The sequence below is a fragment of the Trichosurus vulpecula genome, chromosome 8 (assembly GCF_011100635.1).
Source record: "Trichosurus vulpecula isolate mTriVul1 chromosome 8, mTriVul1.pri, whole genome shotgun sequence".
Lineage (NCBI taxonomy): Eukaryota > Metazoa > Chordata > Mammalia > Diprotodontia > Phalangeridae > Trichosurus > Trichosurus vulpecula.
The window spans coordinates 167267487-167292894 of record NC_050580.1 but is presented as its reverse complement, the minus strand read 5'-3'; the positions used below and the strand labels follow the sequence as shown (position 1 = coordinate 167292894).

The following is a 25408-nucleotide window of genomic DNA, read 5'->3' as shown; positions in this document are numbered from 1 at the left end:
GCTGGCCTCATTTCAGTCCAGCCTCCACAGCGCTGCCTAAGGGACTTTCTGCAAATGCAGAACACTTTAGAATCCTAGATTTAGAGTAAAAAGGGCGTCTAAAGAGGCCATCAAGTCCAACTCCTTTATCTTTTAAGTGAGGAAAGTAAAATTCAGGAAAGTCAAATGACTTGATCAGAGTCAAACTACTACTAAAAACAGGCAGGATTTGAACCTGGGACTTCCTGATTTCAAGTCCAGCATGATTTGACCATGCTACTCCCCTACTCCAATTTGAATGGCTACCTAATATCTCCCTATCATCTCTAGGATCAAATTTAAACTCCTCTGTTTAGCTTTTTTTTTTTAAGTTGTAAAAGGGTTAACTGACCTGCCCATACAACTAATATCATACAACTAATAAGTGTCTGGAGCTAGATCTGAACTCAGGAAGACAAGTCTGTCTGACTTCAGGCCCAGCCCTATGCACTGCAACACCTAGCTGCCTCGTCTGTCTAGCTTTAAAAGCCCTTTACAACCTGCTTCCAACCTCTCTTTCCAGCCACATGGTATGTTCTTCTCCCCCCTACACTCTGAAACCTACTCACACTGGCCTGCTCTCTGTCGCTCACGGACAACAATCCATCTCTCATCTCAGTACCTTCGTATGACTGTCCCACGTGCCTGGAATGTACTCCCTCCCCAATAAAAATCTCACTCTTCCTTCAAGATGCAATTCAAGCCCTACCTTTCATACGAAACTCTTCCTGACTTCCCTAACTGCTAAAACTCCCTCCCCCGATCTACTCTGTATTTAATTATTTTGTATTTATTCTCATCATATTTTCTTTATTTATACTTACATGTGTACTTGTCTCTCCTATTAGAATGTAAGCTTCTTTAGTAGGGACTGTTTCATTCATTGTATTTTTATTCCAGCACCCAGAATAGTGCCTAAGATAATGTTGTTGTTATTCAGTTGTGTCCAACTCTTTGTGACCCCATGGACCATACTGTTGGTATGCTGATGTGGCAAGGATGCTGAAGTGGTTTGCCATTTCCTTCTCCAGAGGATTAAGGCAAAGAGAGGTTAAATGATTGGCCCAGGGTCACACAGCTAGAAAGTGTCTGAAACCAGGTTTGAACTTAGGTCTTCCTGACTCCAGATCCAGAGTTCTATCCCCTGAGCCACCTAGCTGCAGCTAAGACATAGGAGACACTTAATAAATGTTTGTTGAATAATTGGGAAGTCCACAGTCCATATATATGTAGTATACTAGATTAAATTTACAAGTGCCTGTGACAAGTGAGCAAGTCTAGCCTCTATCATTTCTAAAAAGTATATATTAATCTTAGGTTAGATTGATTTTAAGTTAATTTGAAAGGACAGAAGCTTTTCGTATACATCACAAGAAAACCAAGTAATATGGTGCAGTAGAAAGAATCTTCAAATCTTGGCTCTGCTTATAACTGTGTGACACTGGACAAGGGATTTAACCTCTCTGGGTTTTGACTTTGTCTGTAAAATGAAGGGGTTGGTTTTGATGACTAAGGCCCCTTCCAGCACTAATCTATGGTCCTACTGTCCTGTGATAACTTATAACAGAGGGATAAGGTGACTAGAAGCCATCCCCAGTTAACCATGTCTATGAGAACCACAGCTACCTACCTTAACTCCAGAACTCATGTCATCTAGGTCAGAGGTGTCAAACTCACTGCCTGCAGATGTCAAGTAACTCTAATGACTTTTGAACTAGATTAAAATGTAATTTAGAAATATTCAACAAAAAATAACATAACATAGATAATGTTAATTTGTGGTTTTCTAAGTCCATGTATAACTACAGGGATCCATTTCTATTTGAGTTTGACACCAATGATCTAGGTTATCCAATAATTTTCTGATTGGATTCATGGCCAGAAATGCTTGTTAGTGATAACAACTGGAGTGAAATTTAATTACAAAAATCTTATGTAATCTATGTGTAGAGTCTAATAACTAAATTTCTAGGGAGACCATCTTTGGGAAGAGTCTTTGGGTGAATACTCAGGCTGACACATTTTATTTCAATAACAGGAAGAGGATAGCTATCTTAGGAGGGGATCTGCTATTAGGTGAGAATATCCAGGGGGGCTCGTTTGGCACTCCCTATTTATTGTTGAGTGCTTAGAGCAGATGGAGCCTGCTTTCAACATAGCATCCTCACATACCAGTCTCATACTAATGATATTCTTAGTCATAATAGTATTTCGTTGCCCTTTTAGTCTTACCAATCATCGGCTGAAGGATGTTCTCTAATACTCGAACAAGCTGCTGGTAGATCTGAATCGCCAAGTCACTCAGCACCTGCCGGTACTCAGCCAGGTCAAAGTTGGTGAGGCAGTGTTCATTCTGGCGAGGTGTATTGTGCTTCATAAATCCCTAAATTGTAAGGCAAGATTGATTTTCAAGAAGCAAAATGCAACTTTTCTCTTCCCAATTTAACATAATTTCCCTTTCCAGTTCTGTGGCTACCACCATGGACCAAGGCCTTCCCATGCACACCTGGATCACTGCAATAGCATTTTAGCTAGTCTTCCCTGTACTGGGGCCATTCCTGCTTCAATCTCTTTTGCTCGTGGTTGTTAGAATAAGCTCTCTCAGAAACTATCTTCAGCATGTTACTTTTCTGCTTCTTACTGCCTACTGGATCAAATCTAACTTTGTTAGCCTGCCAGTCAGGGCTCTATGTCATCTTTTCCCACCAAGCAAAACAAAAAAATAAATAAAAGTTAAGAATTGGGGGGTAGGGTGGGGATGTGTAAAAAATCCCAAGACTTAGCATACACTTGGGCTTTTTAATCAAAATGTCAGCCTCACTACTGTACACTAGACTATCAAAGGTCCTGAGCACTAATCTCTACGAACTAATAGTAACAGGACCAAAAGGACACTGCCATTGTCAAACAAACTGCTGAATGGTAAGAGAATTATGATGATCTGTTATTAAGGTTTTTTTGTTTATCAGACATAATAACGTCCATACTAGGCACATTGATATGCATGTGGCTATGATATAGAAAAAGCCTCCTTAAACAAAAATGGGTACTTTGATACTATCTGTTTAAATGGGATTCTAGACACAGAGAGGCAGAGGTATGCTGGTAAATGTTTAACAACAGGCTCTTCAGAGGGAAAATATATGCAAGAAATACTTTTAGGCTTAATCTGCATTATTAACATTTTTTCCGTCACTTAATAATAATAACAAACTGATTTGTCACATTTGCAAATTTCCATGATGTAGATGCTCACACTGAAAATCTAGCAACTGGCTTTCATGGGTGAGTTCAAGCTGGCTCATGCAAACCCTAGGCAGTGCCCACTTTTTTCTACTTCATGTTTTGCTTCTCTGTTCACTTCATGCTATTGGTGATCTATATTTTATTTCTTTTCACTTTTAACTATTTACTCAATGATTTCAATGGGATGTCCAAATGGATAAAGAAACAACACATTTGTAGTCTGGGGTTTTTGCTTTACTGTAATCCCCTTTATGGCAATTCTCCAGGAATACATTGTATTTAAAATCACAGAGCCCTTGTTCATTGGTCACATTCACTTTTGTAGACTTTGGTTCCTTTTGGTCCAACCTCCTTCAGAAGCCTATGAGCTTTTGCAAGAGCAGGACAGGTCTAGCAGATTTTAGTCCTGCTCTCCCCCTCCCCCCACAAAGGAATCTTTGCCAACTGACTAGTACAAGTTGCACACCACAGGCTACTAAGAAACAATGGCTGAATTTGAATATTCTGTCATTTGGGCTCTCCTATAGATTCTAGTACTCTACACACTGGGCACAATATTCTGAATTCTCTGGCCCCCATAAAGGGGCAAGTTCCAAGGTTTAGAAAGTCTGCCCTGTACTTCCTTGAAGGCTGATAAATTTTGTGTTTCCAGTACATTGGAAGAATAGGCATTAATGTTTGTTGAATTGAATTCTCTTGAGAAAATCCAAGTAAGTGATGAATATACCTAACTACAAATAGGCCCAGTACAAACACTGCATCAAATCAATAGCCAAAAAGGGGTTCTTCTTATCTTTGGTCCTCCTAAAGACTGTTCCATTGTCTTTCTTCGGATTTCAGCTGTGTGATGGGGAGTTCATTTCATCTGCTATGCTGCCTCTGAATATAAGCTACGGGAGTGAAGAGGTTATACAAGGGCTTATTGTACATGTGCAATGAATATTAAACAATATTCTCTGATGCTCCAAACTGTGTTGAATCTGGCCTTCTAAAAGTGAACAGGTAAAACACTTTACTTTGTTATAAACATCAGGGAAATATATTCTCACCTCTTCTCCACTGTACTGCTTCAAACAGTGCAAAAATCGGCATGTGTTTGATAGCCAGAAGGAAACAGTTTCAAAATCATCACCTCTTTTCTGAAATAAAGAAAAAAAATAATTCTAAGTCTAGTTTTTTCTTGGGAAGATGGCAATTTGAAAGAACTGAAAGATCCTAGAGCCTACTTTCTGTAAGTCATTATATAGGTAATTATAGCATTCATTTTGCAGATGGAAATATGTTGGGCCTCTGCTATATCAATAGCTTCTGATAAAAGATTTCTTTGCAAGTTTCATGGAGAGCTTGCCATTTATCTTGGTCTCCATGTTTTCTCTTCATTAGGCAAGCTCCCCGTAACACTAAAGTAGATGAAATTTAGCTTTTTTTTTTCTAATCAGAAAAAAAAAATAGAAAAAAAGTAAGGCTAGCCCTTACTTACATCCCTTACATATACAATAATCAAGTGGCCTGGTGGCCAGACCCTTTCCAATGCCAAAAGTTCTCTCCCCAGGGACCAATCACTGACAGCCTAGAAGGGAAGAAGGTAGATAGAAAAGGAGGGAAATCTTCTAGAACTGTCACTTATCCCTCTCCTTACGACGATGCTACTCTACAGTTCCAGAACTCATCTCATTTTGGTAGTATCCTTAGCCTCTAGTCTGTTTCTACAGCCCTAAATCCCTCATAGGTCTTATTCTATGTTCCCACTAAAAGACACCACATTCTGTCCCAGCTCCTGTGCCTAAATGGCCAAGTTAACCTGAACCTGATTTGCCTCTAAATTTAAATGAAACTTCAAGCTTTTGGGAACTAAGTACCCCATTAACACTTTCCCTACAGAACCTGAGAGAAAAAAGAAAAAGAGAGCAGAATGAATAAAAAAATGAGGGAATGAATGTGTAAAAGGAGCAATCCCTACTTGGAAGAGCTTGCTTCTAGAAAGACAAGATGATACATATTGGAAGTATCACATTCCTCTGGAGGACTTTTTTCCTATATATTTCAGAAATAAGACCATTATCAGAGAAACTTGCTACAGAGACATTCCCCCATTTACCTGCTTCTCTTATAATTATATAATCTCATATAATCTCTTATAATCATATAATCTTGTTGGTTTTCCTTGAAGAAGTTTTAAGAAGTTTAGGTAATCAAAATTGTTCATTTTACCTCCTGTAGACCTCTCTAGGTTGTTTAATCATGAACTCTTCACTTATCCATAGATTTGACAGATATTTTTTCCATATTCTTCTAATTTATTTTCCTTAAGATTCTTGACCTTTTTCCCCTTTCAGATGAATTTTGCTATCATTTTTCTAAGTTCTGTGGAGTAACCTTTCTACAGTTTTGTATAGTTTGTATAGTTTGGTATGGCACTTAGGTAAATTTGCCTAGGTCAGGGGTTTTTAACCCTTTTTGTATCATGGATTGTTTGGCAGTCTGGTGAGGCCTGCGACCACCATTCTCAGAATGTTTTTGATTCATAAAATAAAATACACAGGATTATAAACAAAACCAATTATATTGAAATAGTTATCAAAATTATTATCAAATAGTTATCGAAATTATTTGAAAAAAACAAGTTTATGGACTTCAAGTTAAACACTATATCTATTTTCATTTCTATTATATTGGCACAGTCTAACCACAAGCAATTAATGTCTCTCCAATCATTTAGGTCTATATTTCTGCAAAGACCATTTTGTCAATGTACTCATTTAATTCCTATATGAGTCTTGGTTGATGGACTTCTAAATGTTTTAAATATTCTGCAGTTAATAGGAATGAAATGTCTCTTTCCATCTCCTCCTATTGAGTTTTGATGATAATATATATGAAGTCTGATAAATTATGTGTTTTTATTTTATACACTGATACTTATCAGTTATTAAATGTTTCAATTAACTTTTTAGTTGAGTCTCTAGGATTCTCTAAGTTGATCATCATATCATCTGCAAAAGGTGATCCTTTTATTTGTTCTTTGCCCATACTTATTCCCTTCATCTCTTTTTCTTGCTATGGCTAAGTAGTTAGATCAAAAAATAGTGATAATAATGGACATCCTTGCCTTACTCCTGATCTTATAGAAAAGGACTTCTTCATTACATACAATGTTGAACTCCTGATTTTAGACAGACATTATTAACCATATTAAAGAAAGGCTCATTCATCCCTACTCCTTAAAAAAAATTTAAAAAAGAAAGAAATATGGGTGTTGTAGTTTGTTCAAAGCTTTTTCTGTGCCTATTATTATAATCATGTGATTGTTATTTATTTTGTAACTAATATGATATATGTCCACCCTGATCATCATGTATAATCTTTTAAATATTTTACTGCAGTTTTTTTGACAACATTTTGATATTTTTGTGTCAATATGCACTAGGAATATTGACCTATAATTTTCTTTCACTGATTTGACTCTCTAGCTTAGGTATTAAGACTATATTTGGGTTATAGAAGATATATAGTAGCATCCCTTATTTTCTTATTTTTACAGTTTATCAATTATTAGAACTAATTGTCCTTTGAATGTTTGACAGAATTCACTTGTAAAAAGGTTAATTCCTTTGAGAGTTCATTAATGGATACTCTATGTTTTTCTGAGATTAATTTAAATTCTACATTTCTTCTATTAATCCAAGTATATTTTTTGTAAATCATTAATTCCACCTATCAATTTTGTTGGTATATAATTGGCAAAATGGCTTCTAATGAATTCCTTTATTTCCTCTTCATTAGATATGAATTCTTTTTCTTTTTTCGGTACTGGTCATTTGGTTTTCTTCTCATTCCCTAAAATCAAAGTCCCTAATAGCTTATTAATTTTTAAACAGCTTCTAGTTTTGTTTATACCTTGTTTTTCTTGCTTTGTTATCTTTTTTGAGTTTTCAGAATTTCTATTTTGTGTTTAGTTGAGGTTTTCTGATTGATAGCTTTTGTTCTTCCTTCCTTGCTTCTTTGCATACTCAATTAATTGATCTGTTCTTTCTCTCTGTTGATGAAAGTACTCAGAGATATAAATTTTTCCCTAGGGGCTACTTTGACTACTCCCCAAAAGTTTTGCTATGTGGTTTCATTTTGTTGTCATTTTTCTCTTTGATGAAATTATTTATTGATTCTGATTTATTCTATGACCTAGCAATTCTTAAGGATTAAATTATTTAGCATCCATTAAGCTTAATTTCTGTCTTTAAAGGCCCTTTATTGATTAGTACTTTCATTGCATTATGGTCATTAAGGATGTGTTTAATATTCTGCATTTGTTTATGAGGTTTTTATGCCCTACCAAATGGTCAATTTTTGTAAAGGTGCCAGAAACATCTTTTAATCCCATAATCATGAGGCATCTATAACATAGCATTCTAAAATTCTATTCAGGTCCCTAATTTCTCGTTTAATTTTTTTCAAAGGGTCACAATTATAATTTTCTGCCTATTTTTCCATGTTATTTGATTAACATTCCCTTTAAGTACCTCAATGCTATGTCATCAAGTGTATATACAAGAAGTCCCCAAATTCTTTTTTTGATAGTACTCATTGTCTATGCTGTCTTTGAGCATAATTTCTTTTTTTTTTTTTGCTATCTTTCTTTTTACTATTTTACCTGTTCCTTTGAGATCATGATTTCCATCTGCACTTCTGTGATTTTATCTGAAGAATAATATAATTCTGTTCCAGTCCATTATTTACCCACATATTATATTGTATGACTGTTTATGTTTTAGGTGTACTTCACATTATTGAGTTATGCTTTCTACTCATTCTGCTGTCTTCTTCCATTTTATGGGTCAGTTCATCCCTTTCATATTCAAGGTATATAACTGTTGTATATTTCCCTCTATCATATTCTCCTATATGTTTCCCTTTTTTTGTCCCCTGTCCCACATTTACAAAGAAGGCTGTTTAAAAGAAATAGAATTTAACACTATAACTAAAATGATCATCTTCCACTCAACTGCCCTTCTCTTTACCTCATCCAGATCCTTATCATTGCTTCTTACATTTTCTTTCTTTCCTTTTAATATCCCCTTTACAATTCATCCTCTAAAGAGGAAGTTCATTTTGCTCGTGACCATTTCTTTCCAACTCTTTTCCCTTAAACCTCCCCTCAAACCTTTTCTCTGTCCTTGCCCACTTCCCTAATGAGCTTAATTTAATTTTATACTAAAATCTGTGTGTGTGTATGCATGTGGGCTCAATCCTCTTTTTATACTGTACTCTAATTATGAGAAATAGTAAGTTACTCTTCTTTCTTCTTCATTTCTTTCCTAGTGTATTCTTTTATCTCTCCCTTTTCTTTCCTCTCTTAGGACTATCAAAAAAAGGACTTATTTAATGTCCTCTTTGGCCTCTGAAGACATTAAGATTCTGAAGGGACACTGCACTTCACTTCTTAAAACATAAGCTTCTCATCAAATTTTAGCCTCTTCTCTATATTTCTACTGACTCCTGTCTTTGCTTTTTAAAGTATCTACTTAGTCTTCGGAAAGCTTAGAAGACATTTTCTATCAGAGGTTCATTTTTTCCCTGTAGGATTAAATTCTGCCTTATATTCTTGAATGTAAGCCTTCATTTTATGCTCTTTGGAATATCATGCTCAAAGATTTTCTCCTCTTTATTAGTTGCCGTCAAGTCTTATTTGATTCTGACTATAGTTCTTTGGTACTTAAAAATTTCTTTCTGGCTATTTGTATTTTTCTTTAACCTGGAAGCTCTGGATTTTGACTATGCATTCCTAGGCATTTTTAATTTATGAGGTTTGTTTTTAGGAGATCAGCAGTGAATTTTTTCTATTTTCATTTTGCCCTTTGTTTCTATTAGATCAACAGTTGTTATTCAGTCACATATGACTCTTTGTGACCCCCTTTGTGGTTTTCTTGAAAAATATGCTGGAGTGGTTTGCCATGTTCTTCTCCACCTCATTTTACTGAGGCCAACAGGTGTAAGTAACTTTTCCGGGTCACACAGCTAATAAATATCTGAGGCCAAATTTGGACTTAGGTCCTCCTGACTCTAGGCCTGGTGTTCTATAGACTGTTCTGCCTAGCTGCCCCTAATAGATTATGGCAGTTTTATTTATGATTTCTTGAAATATACTATTTTTTTTGTTTAGTCATGGTTTTCAGGGAGGCTGATGATTCTCAATTTATCTTCCCTGGATATGTTTTCCATATCAGTGTTTTTGACATTAGAAACCTAACAATATCTTCTATTTTTTCAGTCTTTTGATTTCATTCTAATACATATTACTGTCTCCTAGAGTCATTAACTTTTGTTTGTTCCACTCTAATTTTAAGGAAATCAGCTATTGGGTAAGAGTTTAAATCTTCTTTTCTAAACCACTTATCCCCTTTATAATTCTTTCCTCAAGAACTTTTATTTTCATATAATTTTATTTTTAATCTCTTGCTTAATTTTTTCCTTATCTTATTGTCCTTGTGGTCAAGTATTTTCCCCCTTTCCACTGATTGTACTCATTGTGGGAACACTCTCTTCTTATGAATTTACCTCTTGGGCATCTCTTGGCCCACAGTATTTCTTCTCTGTTTGGTTTCTTCTTCTGTTTATTCGTAGCTCTAGATTCAGTTCCTGGTTACAGGAATTTGTGCCATGGATAGGCTCTACCGCCTATAAGACTCCTGGATGGTGTAGTTAGACCCTGTTTGGTTCTGACTGTGATTTCCTGGGCTCTTACCTCCAGATCTACCTCCTCTGGTATGCCTGTAATCACAGTTTCAGGCCTCCCCACCCCTACCCCCCAGATTATATGGGGTGAGAACACTAGAGTCTTCAAGCCCCTATAGGTTATCTATAGTCAGAGCATGTGGCCTTCGTGCCCCCCAAGGCATCTTATATGAGACTGTTGCTGGCTTTTGTTCCCCTTGCAGCTTCCCTGCCAGAATGCTGCCAGTTTCCAATCCCTATGCAGATTCCCCATCAGAGCAATGCAGGAATCAGGACCCCTTGATGCATACCCAGCCAAAGTGCTGGTAAGCTTTGGGCCTATTTACCTATGCTGCTGCCAAGAATGCCTGCAAGCTTCTAGATGTTTGTTTTTGTGCAGTACTACACTGGATGAAGGCACTTATTGATTCTCTGACAAACACATCTTTGGATTTGTTGATCATCATTCAATGTGCTGCCCTTTCTAAAGCTTTGCTGGCCCATATGTAGGATTCCTCTACAACCTTTCATATCACCATTATAACTGGAAATTCTAAAACAGGTAATTGTGTGATGCTTCAATGTCTCTTCCCAGATTGTTGACATGTTCTATAAAGTGTTCCTTCTAATTAGGTATTTCATTCCTAGGGGAAAGTTTGGTGAAAGAGGATAAAGGGAAATAAAAATGACCATCCAGAACTCCTTATTAAAGTTACTTAAAGTCTCTTATTTTAACTGTAGCATGTTATTCTTTACAGATTTATTCCATTAAATAACTTCAGTTGCATTCCAGATAGGATCTGGAAGCACAGATAACACATTTATATAATGCTTTAGAGTGTCCCAACTGCTATCCTTATAACAAGATTATGAGATACGTAGTGTAACGATTATTACCCCTCATATTACAGATCAGGAAACTGAGGCACAGAGAAATTAACTGTTTGCCCCTGGTCACTGAGCTGGCATCAGAGCCCAGATTCAAATCCAGGTCTCCTAACTCCTAGGCCAGTGATTTTTCTACTATACCCCACAAACATATTACTATAAAGCTAAAAAAAATTAAGCAGCCAACCAATCTAATTGTTCAACTCAAACCTTGTTTTTAAAATAAACAAATGGGTAAACTTTAAGGAAGAAGTCTTACCCATAGTGAAAGTTATAATCTACCAGTTATGACTAAAAAAGTTTCGCTAACTGGTGACTCATTTCTCACACTGAAGGAGGGTTCACTTCAGAAACATAAAGCAGCTGCAGTGTAGATTTTCTCATCTCTACCATTCATCCTATAGCAGTTTTCATAAATCAGAGCATGAACTGACCTTCAATACTTTTTTAATGCTATTAATTGTTGATGTCAGCAATGATCTCACTTTCTGATCATCGTTAAGGTAGTCAGCATGTCGGACACACATAAATAAAATGTAGGCTGGTAACCCAGGGATCAGATTGACAGCCACCCCACGTGGTTTCAAGTCTGAAAGAAAAACAATTAAAAAAATTTCACACAATGCTCAAAATTATACAAAGAAGGCTTTGTGAGTGGCCTACATAGTTAGTTATCACATAAACACAAGTATTTTTTTTTAGGGCAAAAAGATATCAGTAGAAAGGATCTTTTAAGGTATAAAGTTGCAACTTCCAAACTAACGCTATTATTGAAGTCCAAGGCCATGAATCATGTCAGTCTGTAATACATATTTCTTGTTGATGGTGACCACTTTGCTAGAATACCAGAACTTAAAAGGAAGGCCCAATGAAAAGGTAATACAGAATTGGGGTTGAAGGCATGACATTGAAACATATTCTTAATTCTTTCATTTCATAAGCTCATGGCTCAACATAGGAGCCTTCATTCTTCTTCTAAGGATCTCATATTCTTCATAGCCCCATGCTGAATGTCATTTGAGGTTCTCCTATTCCCCAACCATCCTTTACTTCTGTGAAAACGTTTCTTCCATTAACAGATTGTTTCTCCATTGTTTTCCTGCCATTGTGGAGTTTTCTTTCTTATAACATGACTAACCGCATGTGGTAGTCAAAAGAAAAATGAACCAATGCTAATGATAAGCAGCAAAAAATTAAATCTTGTGTTCAATCCTAATCACTGTGTCAACGTGTAGGAGTTTGGACTTAAGGAAGGGATTTTCAAAAACTTTATGTTGGCCATTCCTTGAAGCGAGATAGCTCTGTCAAAGGTATAGGAGTATTAACCCATGTTGATCAAGTAAGCTGTTGTTTCATGCAAAATATACTTGCCCAGGATGAGATTCTTGACAAGTTTTTGCTCATCATCCTTCTTATATTCCAACATTCCCTGGAAATCCTTCTCTTTCCTGGGTATGTTCACTGGACGGATAGGTTCATCAATGATCTGCCCAGGAGATATGTTCTCCATCTGCCCCACTTCAGGAGTAAAACAAGAAAAAAATATATATATATACATATATATATATATATGTTTTTCAACACAGAAACATGAAATGGACATAAAAGTCATCTATATTCAATAGCTTAAAACAGTACTTATTTTGTTCTTTTCTCATAAAACCAGAGAATCATAATCAAATCATTCAAAAAAAATTGTGACTTCTAGAAACCAATTTTAATTCTAAATGTCTTCTTTTATAAAAGCAAACAACAGGGCTATCTGTAAGATATAGATTCTTAACCTGAGGTCCATGAACTTACTTTCTGAAAATATTTTATTTTTCCCCAATTACATGTTAAAAACTATTCTCAATTTCTTAAAAAAAGTTTTGAATTCCAAATTCTATCTCTCCCTCCCTGCCCTTTCCTTCCCTGAGACAGTGAGCAATCTGATATAGGTTCTACATGTGATGCAGGTTATACGTTATGTAAAACATTTCCATATTAGTTATTTCGTATAAGAAGGCTATAACAAAAAAAAGAATGAAAGTGAAAATAGTATGCTGCAGTATGAACTTGTTTTTAAAAAAATATTTTGATAGCTATACTTCAATAAACTTGGTTTCCTTCATAATCCTAAGTATTTCATTTTATGCATTTAAAAGCATTATTCTGAGGAATACATAAGCCTTACCAGATTACTAAAGCGGTCCACGACACAAAAAAATGTTAAGAATCCCTCTTGCAAGAGGAAAGCCCATTAGTAGAGTCCTTTATAAGTTACTCCTGATTTTTATTCAAATACCAGACATAAAACTCTTGAAAGAATTTATAATCTACCTGAAGGCAAGTGAAGAGGAAAATATGGCTACATTTTAGAGGGGAGAGTGCTTGGTACTAAGACTAGAAAACAAATTCCTCTTCTCTACCAATTACTTTTACTGAAAGAAATCACCATTTGCTTCAGTTTGAAGAGGAAATAGATCAGGCATAGGAAGTTAAAGAAATACCTACGCTCGATAATATCAAAAGAAAACCATTAATAATGATGCTTTTTGATGACACAGGAATATATCATCACTGATTTAGAGCCAGAAGAGAACTTTAAGTCTATCTATTCCAACCCACTCATTTTATAGATAAGGAAACCCAGACCCAGAGAGATTAAGTGACTTTTACAGGGTCACAGAGGGTAGTTAGCAGAGCCAAAACTTGAATCCAGGGCCCTCAATTCCAACTAGAGTACTTTTTCCACCACACCATGAGGATGGGCACTTAAGTTCTAAAAAGTAATTTCATTTTCATTTGATCAAATCTCTAAGAACATTTTTTATTTTATTAAAAAATAATTCAGAAGGCATCCTCTTTTCATATCTCAAGAATGACACTGTCACATACAGATAAAATATGGAAGAAGTTAGGTCAATAGTGTCATTTATTTATATAGCCCCCTCAAATAAATGAAATAAAATATCAATTGTCTTTGGGAAGGTACAGGGTTTCAAGTAGAGTTAGATAAAGAAGTACAACATTCCACCTGTGTTTAGGAAAGTCTAAAGCAACACTTCTTCCTGATAATGAACCATTTATACCTGTGGATAAAATATTCCCTCATAAAATTAGCCATGTCTCATTAATCCCATTAGTAGGACTATATTTCAAATAAGTGATTGGGAAGGAAAGAGTAACTATTTGTGCAAAGATGTTTATGGCTTTGTATTATATAATACCAAAAACCTGGAAATAGCCTAATTATCCAATGTTTAGAAAATCTATAGATAGCCCATAGTATAGCAATACAATGGAGCACTATGTCACAAGTAAAATGACAAATACAAATAGTTATATCCTAAGCAACTAGTACCTTGCATAAATGTTAGCTGGAGTAAATAGCATACGGAACAATGCAAAGGTATGTTTATTTGAAAAATGTAAAAGGAAAAAAAGGACCAGGCATACAATATATACAGACTATAACTGAAAAAAATTCTACGTACGTATGTAAGAGTATACTCATAAAGATCAGAAGGAATTTAAATCCCTGATATTGATAGCTGTATATTGAAGTATATTTATGTCATAAAACTAATGAAAGAAAATATAGAGGATAAACCCACAAAGATTACCAGCATTTCTGTATATTACCAAGAAAACACAGCAGGAAGAGATAGAAAGAGAAATTCTATTTCAAATAACTACAGAAAAATACAAAGTGGAAAAATATTCCACTCCCTCACTTCTCTAATTAAAGACCTACCTAACCCTTTCCCCTCCTCTGTCTTTGCCCCTACCACTCCCACACACTTCAAGCAATGAAAGGATGAACTTGAGGTTGAACTGAAACTGCTGTCATGCAGGAGAACTCCTTATAATGGAAAGATACTAGAAGAAATCATTGTATAATGAAAAAAAATCAAATTAGAAGTTAGAAGACCTAGATTTTATACAAGCTTGGACAAGTAACTTCACTTCATATACCTCATTTGGTTTGATTAGGTGTTCAACTAATACCCATTTTAGCTCTAAAATGTTATGATTTTATTTACATTATGATAGGGAGAATATTTTTTAAAATCATAAACCCATCTCCAGATTTAAAAATGAAAAAAAATTTCGAAGCATCTACAATTATGCTGTGTGTGTGTGTGTGTGTGTGTGTGTGTGTGTGTGTGTGTTTTAAAGGTGCAGCAGAAAGAGGACTTGGAATCAAAATTCTCCCTCTTACTTACTACCTGTGTGATGTTGGACAAGTTGTTATCCCTCTTTGGGTCTCAGTATCTTTAACTATAAAATAAAGAGAATTCATCATTCCTCCATTAACAGACATCCTATTAGGATTTCATTTTTGTCACCACAAAGAGCAGCTATAAATATTTTTGTACAGAAAGGACCTTTCTCCTCTTTCTTTGATCTCTTTGGGGTATAGGCCTAGAAGTAGTATAGCGGGATCAAAGGGCACACACTGCTTAGAAATGGTTTGTATAAAATTCCAAATCGTTTTCCAGCATGTGAAATGTTGCATGCATTTTCAGCTGAGGTCACTGTATTATTAGTTGTACTCGACTGTTTTACTTTGTTACAAGAAACTTCTCATCAAGAGGGACTAATTTGTAAAAGTTTATAACGCAAAACCAAAATACATCAGTAAAAGTGTAATGGTGAGATAGGAAAAAAAGTGAAACTTTTTTTTGTTACCATTTTTATAAGACCTGGGAGAGCAGGAGTTCTATCTCCTGTGTTGCAACAGCAGTTAATAAACGATGTTGCACATGAGACTGATGAAGCAAGTACAAAAACAAGCTAATATGTTGCTTCCACCACTAAACATATTTCTGCCATGGCTACTTGGCCAAAAAAAAAAAGTTTGAAAAAATTTTAATCCTAAAAGCCATAGATAAAATCACTGCAAGACTCTCTTTTCTCCCCATCCTTTAATAGATAATTGGGGGCAAAAAATAAAGGGAGTTGGATTAGATAATCTCTAAGATCCCTTCAAGCTCTGAATCTATATATGACCAAATGCACACAGGTTTACTGGTGTTAAAGACAATATAGTCCTTAAAATTTTAATTTTAAATAGTATCTATTTTAGATCACTCTCATTTTAAATGAACTAAAAAATGGAAAATTCTGGTAACTCTGAGGTTCTGGGTTCTAAAGGGTTCCAATGAAACTCTAAAAATCCATTATTTTTCAAACTTTTCTAAATTACTTTTTTTTAAGCAAAAATAAAGAGGTGGCAGAGACAGCTTGTTTTGTCACCATATTTTATCCACTCTCTGCTTTTCTGAAAAAGCAACTTATGAATACATGTCCAAATCTCACTAAATAATGATCAAAATAATGACTCATTTAAACCATGCTTTAATGGTTAAAAAATGTATGCCTCACAGTAGCTCTGTGAAGGAGGTAGTACAAATGTTACCTGTTTTACTGTTAAAGAAACTGAGGCTCAGAAAGACTGTGACATTGATGGTTACTCAGCTGGCAAATATCAAAGCTGGAATTAGAACCCAAGTTCTATGATTCTTCTAAGTGCAGCCCTGTTGGTAGTTCACCGTAAGCTCTCAGCAAAGACAAACTCTAATAACAAATCTCTGCTCTTTATTTTACCCAACATAAACATGTCATCTGACACATGCCTTAATAGCAGTTATTAACAGTTCATTTTATTTCTAATCCATGCCCTGCCTATTTGAGTGCCATATGTATACCTATGTGCAGAGCTGGAAATCAGATTGATGACTCATACTTAGCAGTACCTTAAAATGATTAGCATCCCATAAGATTTAGAAATCCTATTCTCACCTGTCTCTTCAATTCTGAAAAAAGACATATCAAGTAGTTAATATCAAGTAAGTAAGTAGGCTTTTGGATGCTAGTGTAGGCTTTTCAGTTTTATAGATTTCTGCAGGCACGTTTAAGTATATCATTAGGAGTCACCAAAAGTCTAACTTGATTTGTCAGAACCAGACAGTCCATGTCCTTTTGGCTTTTCAATGATTCATATGAATTTTGGCAATGGCTGAATGTTACATGTAGCTTTTAAGTTACCCCACAGCAAAAAAAATAAAATAATATAAAGCCCTAGTTTTAGCGTTTAACAATGGAACACAATACCAGTCAGGAAAGCTGGGTTCAAGGCCAGGTTTCAGCCTAGCTGCGTGACATTGAGAACTCATTTCTGCTCTACAAGTTTTCTCATCTGCAAAAGAGACACAATACATCTACTATCTAACTCAGAGGGCTGCTGTGAGAAAAGTACTTTGTAGATCTTAAAGTGCTACATAAATGTGAGACCACCTTAACAACATAAGCTATTTGCTTACTGTAACTTGCTTAGAGGTCTTGTGATTTTGAAGAATGATGTACACTGTGTAAAACATACTGTTTCCAGAAGATCACACAAAGAATGATTATATCTTGGAGATTTGATGTGTTAGGGATACATAAATATAGAAGTAATTTTTTTAAATATCCTAAATGATGGTAAGACTTTTTCTTTGAAGGTAAAAACAATTTTTGCAAATAGTCAAAAGTCATCTGAACTTAGCTAGTGAATAAGGTGGGTGAACAAGATGCATTTCATGTCTGTTTCTAAGAGAAAAGAAAAACTCAATGTGGCTGCTTTTCTTGTATGGCCTGAAATTACTCCTGAAGATAGCTCCAAGAGATCCCAATACGAATTTTAATCATTAGAAGCCATGGATAGCCACCCAACATAACCATTCTGAAGGCCAACAGTCACTTGGGTTGCATAAACCATCTGACTCATCACTTCTACTTCTACCTCATGAGTCTGGACTTGTAGTCAGGTGTCCAAGATTTAAATTCCAGCTCTTAGATTTACAAGTTTTACGAGTGTAGGCAAATCTGTGTCTTAATTTTCATATTGGAAACATGGAAATAATATTTGTGCTACCAATCTCATAGGGTTTTCTAAGGAAAGTGTTTTATAAACATTAAAACATTACACAAATATGAGTTATTTTTAGTAACATTATTATTTTGGCAAGCGATTAGGTGGTTTTTCAGTCATGTCCAACTATCTGTGACCTTATTTAGGGTTTTCTTGACAGAGATACTGGAGCAGTATGCCATTTTCTTCTCCAACTCATTGAAGAACTGAGGTAAGCAGAGTGGAGTGACTTGCCCTAAGTCACACTGCTAGTATGTGTATGAGGCTGTATTTGAACTCAGGAAGATGGGTCTTCCTGATTCCAAGCCCAGTGCTCTATCCACTGTGCTACCTAGCTGCCCCAACAACTAATTAGCTCCCTCTGTAAATTATGACACAGGCCAGGATGTAACTTTTCATGGAGCAGTTCATATTCATTCACCATCTGCCTCCTGCATGAGACGGTTTTGTTGCTATATTAAGTACGTGAGATTCTGTATCTTACCATAAACTGGAGGGGGAAAAATAACCCAGAGATGAGCAATATTCACAAAAGCAACTATTTTGCTTTGTAGCAAGTATTCATAAAAGCAATACCTTCCAGTTCTCCAATTTTTTTGGCAAATACTTTCAGCTGTTTCTTCAATTTCCGGACAGTTTTGTCCTGTTTTTCAAGTTGTTCCATCAAATCCTAATGATCAAAACGAAAGACAAGTGATGAGGAAAAGAACAGACTCCATCCATATGCACGAAGGGAGAAGACACAGTAAGTCACAGAAATAGCAATTATTAGTTATACAAAAAAGGAGGGGAGGCTCCTGAAAGGCTGGAGGGTGGCGCTCCCCACCTGGCTAACACTGGCAAGGCTGTAAAATTCTTAGACAACAAAAGCCAAACTTCATCAACACTCCAGGCATTCAAACCTTAGGCAGCATGATGGAAACAAGGCCTGAAATGCTAGCATTTTAAGTAGGTCCCATGCAGATAGAACAGCAGTAGCATGATAACAAAAAGACGTACTGTCATCACCTTTGAATATGTTCTAAAGGGAAGTAAGAGCAAAAATCAATTTCTCTAATAGTATAAATAAGAGTCTATGGGGAAGTTTTTAAAAAAGACTGAGCTTCTTAGATTGTGTTCTCTTTTCACTCAACACATGAAAAAGGATAGGAACTGCCCTCAGGAAATGTCAGGAATTATGTGAGAGCTAAGCACCAAAAAAAAAAAAAAAAAGTTGAAGAACTCTTTTGATTGAGTTCAGAAGTGTTCAAAGTGGCAAAGTGTAGGTTAAAGAAAGGGTATCACAGCCAGATGGGCTGGGTGACCCTGGGCAAATCTGTTACTCCAAGTGGCAGAGAAGGCGCTGACCCCAACTGGTAAAGGCAGTTTCCTATGCCAGTGAAATCACCAGTCCAGTCCATAACATTTACTGTAGTATAAATTCATTTTGCAGTAAATAAAACAGATGTAACTCATGATGTTTCATATGTAGCCCACCTTTTGAAACTCCTCCAAAAAGGCTTGGACACAGAGCAAACGGAAATGGAGGCAATGCTAACTATGGGCTTAACATAAGCCCCTTTTCTAGGCATCACTAAGCTCTGAGGGGGTTTCAGACTTTACCAATTGACAAACTTCCAAGAGTGCTTTTCTTTCCTTAGACCTTGACCTTAAGGGGACTCATGATAAGAAAAAGCCAAACAAGCGAAAAATAGAAAAGCAAGCAAGAAGGACAAAAGACTATGCGATGGAAGGTAAGTGGGAATTGGTGCAGCATCCTAGCTGTTCTTTCTATGCTGAATTCTGCCATTGTGGTTTGAGCTGAAGGCCATCAGGCATTAGCGCTTTTCCGAGAAAGGCAAACACTAAGGAGCCAGCGATAGAAACTCAGAGCTGGCCGGTGGCCATCCCAGACGCAGGAACAGAGCTGTCTGTGAGGCTGTCTTCCAGTGACTTCACCCCATCTTCAACCCCAAGCTTTTCCAGGGACAGAGGAAGATTTTCTCACCATTACCCATTCTACTCCCTGCTTGTTTCTCTTTGTCTCTCCCTTGTTTGGCTTTTTCCTATCCAACAACCCCTTCAAGGTCAGGGTCCAAAAATAAGAAAAAACTACTCTGGGTAATTTACTTTCAGTAAAGTTGAAAAGCTCGTGGAGCTTGGAAAGCACATGTCAAACTCTTTAGAAGAGTTCTAAAGGATGGACCACACACAAGGAAAGAAAACCAGCATCATATGTAAGAGCAAAAAGATTAAAAAATAATAAACAAAGAACCAAAGGCCTTGATTCTAATTATAACTAACTTACATATGAGAGTCAACAGAGATGTTATTTTCCACTTAATTAAGAAGAAAATGAAAAGGAAGACCTTCAGGGAAAAGTCAAAAGAAAGGGAGTCAAGAATATGGAGTTACTAAGAAAGCTGTAGGAAGAGTAAATTTTTGGCCAAAAGTGAATTTAGACATCAGATTCATTTCTCAAAATAAGGAGTTCAGACGTCCATTTTGTATTTTCTTTTCTTTTTCAAGTCAAACTTTGTTTCCATCACATTGTAGAGACTAGGGTTAATAACAAAGCAAACACTAAAAATGACATATAACAGATAGATGTGATGCCACTCGCTAAGAGAAAGCTGTGGAAGGAAATAGCTTTGTGAGACTGTCTGAAGAGGATTTCCTTGGAAAGGGTGGGCAGAAAGCCTGCTGTTCTGTTAGCAATCCAGAAGTAGCAACAAGACAACAGAAAAACACAATCTGTGGGATTTACATACAATCATCCGTTTGTAAAGTGAAATCCGATATGATTGATAGTCCTTAGGGTCATCTGCATATAATTCCTCAAAATACTGAAAAAATAGGTACAATTGATGTTTGCTTTTATCCTTGGGGGTCTCTGATATCTAACCAAAAGCAACTTAAAATTATTTTAAAACAAAAATACTAAAATTTCACATTTTCAAAAGATGGTATTTGCTATAAGCCCCTGGTTCTCTTAACAATTATAGTTATTCTGATTAGCAGTAGTAAGATTCATCTAATGTATTAAATATATTAACTTATGTGTGTATATATTTTCACATACACACACACACAAATGGATGGGGAGTGATAAACACTGAAGCATATAGATAAAAACAGGTTAGGGCCAGGTTAATGTTTTCCAATGGGTAGCAGGGACCAGTAAATTTCCTGTCTTCCTTCTCCCAGCCACAGCAACAGCAGGCCTGGGCACAGCCTTCACCTACTGGGAATGGAAAGATAACTGTAATGATGCCTCTTCTGGACCAGGTTAGATAAGGTATGATAATCATTTAATATCAATCTAGTAACTTCAATAAAGGTCAGAGCCTGAACCGATTAATCAGAGGAAGAGCTTAAACTGATTAACCAGAAGAAGAGTCTGAACCTAACACCTCTTTGTTCTCTGAGAATGCCTCTTCCTATGTCAACAAGGCCAGATGGGGCTGACTTAAGAGCATTCTTTTCTCTGTCTATTAGCTATTAAGGATGAGACCCTTAACTCGAGAAACTATCTTGCTTAATATTTTATGGGCATATACTGTGTTATGGAATGTTAATGGCAAATTAAACACAGAAACGCTGGGTTGTAGTTTCAATTGACCCTTGTCAACTCTCTTATCTTATTGTACTTACAACCTATTCAATTTAGAAAAGTCCTTTTCTTATATCATGGTTAAACATACATGGGGATCATAAAATTGAGTAACACACACATGCTGAATTGCAACTGTTCTAAAAATGTATTTAAACCTTCTCATTCTTCTGTTCAGACAGTCAGATTTTGTCTGGCTTCCTACATGTATGTATCTGCTAGCTTTAAGGGAATAAACAATATGGATTTACATATCACCTAGCCTGTTTGCCTCCTTTAACCAAACTTTCAGGTTGTCAGGTGGCAAGGAGCAGCGGCAATGTCCTCCCTCATAGTTCTCTTCTGGTAAAGAGTTAAATAATTTGAGGACTATGTTCATCAAATAAGGAAGAAAGGCCCAGGAATACATGGAAGGAGCTGTTGACAGGCAAAAACAAACTCAAGAACCACCAGTGTCTGAGTACTGCTCTGGTGTAGAAAATAATAATTTTGAGCATTCTAATTTGTTTATATTCTGATCTATCTTATCTAATAAGTTGCATAAAGAGAGGAACACAGTTGACCTAGACACCGAGGCCCCCTGCCAAAAAGTAAAGCCTTAATAATTTAAATCTGTGATTTAAGCTAGTCCCTCTGAAAGCAAGTAAGCTTTCCCTCTGAAAAAGTAGTTTGCTATTAGTCAAAGAAATGTTCAAACTACAAATGAAGAAACAAAGAATATTTATAATACAATGATACTGTTTCCATAAACCACATATTACTTCATTACTTTATGGTAACATACTTTAAAAAAGACACACATTTTACAAAGGTTATGATGACACTGAAAAGGACAATTATTTTAGGCAAGAATTTACACTTTATTTTATTGCTCAAAACCAAGCAAGAAGGGGTTCACTTCACTGAAACATCATTTTAAAACATTTCTCAAGAATGTGAGAAATTCATGAATATTAATATTTCTTAAAGAGATTTAATTGCAATTTTTCTTTAAAATGTAATATTCCTTAAAGAGATTTATTCACTTATAATTGCCTTTTTGGGTATTACAGACTCCTTTGCCTATCTGGTGAAGCCTATGGACCCCTTCTCCGAATAATGCCATTGAATGTATGAAATGCATGGGATCACAAAAGAAACCAATTATTTTGAACTACAGTTATCAAAATATTAAAGAAAATAAATTCATAGATTCCATGTTAAGAACATCTGATTTAAGTGCTTGTGCCGTGGCCAATAATGGAGATTTCCACTTACTAGCTGAATGAAAAATGGATATTATCAATTTCTTAGCTCAGCTTGGATCTTAATTCTTATTTTATCTTCTTGCTAGTGGTGTTGACAGGTGGCTGGCTACTCTATGGGCAAAGGGAAATAAAAGACTCTCATACCATCTCTGTCATGTGAGAGCAGTCATACAACATGGTACAGAATCTCCTTTGATAGGATGACCAATAGTCCCCTCTAGCTCTAAATCTATTTTCCTCATTTGTCTTTCAGTTAGAAAGAACAAGGTAAGTTGAATGTGTATAATAAATTAAGTCTACAGTGCCTTGTCAGGTGTGGCCAATTTCCTGCCTCTCGGAATCATATAAGAGGATCATATCAAGTATCAGTGAGTTATGAGGCACGTATAACCACTGAACAAGCTTTTTTTCATCCCTAATGCTCCAACTGAGTAATATTTTACCATCATATCTACTATATGACTTCTAAAGTGAAATAGTATTAGTTTGTAATCACAAAACCTTCCCAGCAAGGCAAGGCATTGCCTATTCTGAAGAATCTAAGTAACCACAGAAATATTAACACAGGGTACAGACGAAAATGAGCAGAATTGCCACTGCTTCCTTACCAAATTCTCATTGGTCAGCCGGGTAATCTCATGCTGCAGGCTGGCTTCAATTCGGGCCTCAGGCGGTAACTGCAGGTTCTGAGCCAATAGCTGCTGCTGGCGATTGTTCTCCTCCTTTAGGCTCTGGATCTCACCCCGCAATGCCTCCGTTTCATTGTCATGACTCTTTTTCTGGGACTGGAGTTGTGATTCCAAGAGTCTATGTAGTCAATAAGGGAAAAGAAGACTATTATTCTTATTCATTTGTTAATTGTTTAGTTCGTGTTTGGGACAACATTTAATTGTTGATTTGTGAAAGGGGAGGGGGAGGTGAGAGCAGATGCTCTAAGTGATTCAGTGTGCCTTGTGACTAGATCAAACTCAAGAAACCTAAAACAGCATCCAGAAAGGAGACTGATGCTTTCATAGATATTATCAAACTGAAACAATGTATGTTTTTCAATACGGCAAATAACATTGTAGAAAAGTCCAAAAAATTTACACATTCTAGTTCTTTTTAAAGGCTTTAGAATATTAGAAGAAGAGCACTAAGAACTGTGAAAAGTCAATGAAACAAACTGACTTATGGGGCATAAACCCTGGCATATGTATTAATAAAATAAGGATTTTAGGGGGAAAATAATTTTTTTCAAAGCCCAACTTTACTTTGAGAAAAAAAAATCTGCAAACCCCCAAATACTACTTGGGGGGGGGTCTGGATAATTAAATATGCATTTAAGTATTTCATAAATGATCACTCAAAATGAAGCTTGCACTTGGGGGTTCCATTTTACTTTTTTGCTTCCCCTATCATTTTTCTGCAACTAAGTCATCTCTCATTTCCAAAGGATGGCAAAGTCAGGAACAGGGACCCATCAATCTCAAGAAACTCAAATCAAAGTAGATACTTCTGAAATATGTAATTTTTAAATCTGTTCATCAGATGCAGACAGAGTCACACATGTCAATCACATTTCCTATCCCTTACTAGAGACAATGTGGAATATAAACATTAGAAATATCAGTAAAGGAGCTATTGCTTCATAGAGCAAACAGATGGACACTTGTATAGTCAAACAAATTGTCATCTTTGTTTAAACTCCTATAGTAAGAGTATTAAGACAGAAAAAAAGGATAGTATATTGCTTTTATTATCCCCCCATCCCTTATTATTACATCTCTATATTTCTGCAAACCTAAGAAACCGGACTACGGTTAGGAATTTATTAACAAAATGAAAGAAATGATATTATTAGGTTAAAAGCATTCCCTATAGTCCCAGTGGTTATTAAAGTTATTACAGTCAGATTAATAATAACATGTTAAAATATTTGATACTTTTGGAGACTACAAAATTTGAATATGAGAATTTTAAACCATCATATTTTGTAGTTACTGACAGCTTCATAATTTGAATAAAACAAAATAGCACTTGAGCAGCAGCATTCAGAAATATATATGTATATATTTCTTAATACATATAGTATTTTTACAAATTTTCTTTTACAAATATCACTACCAAGATAAAATTTATATTTGTTTTAAGAATCTGCTTTTCTGAATGTTAATTGTTTTCTCTTCAAATCTACATGGGCTTAGTGTGTCATATTTGAAGGTTAATTCTATGTGGTGAGCATTTTAGATTTCATGACTATAAGGAAATTCTCCTAATTCATAATTTCATAATTTGTAGTTTCAAATATTAAACAGCTTCCATGTTACCGGTAGTTAGAAGGTAAGTACTATAGGCACAGTAGCTTAGACTTATCTTGCCAACACCTTTCTGTTTGTTTTTTGAGTAATTCAATCAGCAATGAAGTAATTTGGTCTCATCCCCAGGGATGAGAAATGACATCTATATTTACAAACATCTCAGTCTCCAGCACCACATGACAAAGTTATATGCATTTGTCTGATACTTCATCATACTTTGTTTAAGAACATAGTTAGTGCATGAAAGAGCCAGTGGTTAAAGAGGCCACTGTTTGTTAGTAAGAAAACAGGAAGTGGTGAACATTCCATTGTGAGGCAACACACATAACCTGTTGGCTTGTTTTAACCCTTCATAAACCAGCCACAGCTCTTCATCCTCATTCAGCTCATGGCAATCCATAGGGAATGGTCTTCCAAGCCAAATGAAAAATGGAAAACACAAAAGGGATACATGATGGTAATGAGATGATGGCACATGAAGGACAATAACAGCAAATATTATTTAACG

The 25408-nt window shown here is 35.8% G+C and overlaps 1 protein-coding gene across 3 annotated transcripts in view; it reads right to left on the bottom strand.

The window, feature by feature from the left end:
- MYO5A (myosin VA) overlaps positions 1–25408 on the bottom strand; it is a 232181-nt gene that overhangs the window by 8726 nt on the left and 198047 nt on the right. For 2 of the 3 annotated variants that reach the window (XM_036734144.1, XM_036734145.1), the window contains 6 exons: positions 23209–23407; positions 18338–18431; positions 12232–12378; positions 11295–11449; positions 4314–4403; positions 2251–2401 (listed from right to left, as the gene is read on the bottom strand). In XM_036734144.1, the coding sequence (XP_036590039.1) occupies positions 2251–2401; positions 4314–4403; positions 11295–11449; positions 12232–12378; positions 18338–18431; positions 23209–23407 (836 nt within the window). Of the gene's footprint in view, positions 1–2250; positions 2402–4313; positions 4404–11294; positions 11450–12231; positions 12379–18337; positions 18432–20511; positions 20587–23208; positions 23408–25229; positions 25311–25408 lie in introns of all 3 variants that reach the window. The other variant, XM_036734147.1, reaches the window with a different exon arrangement.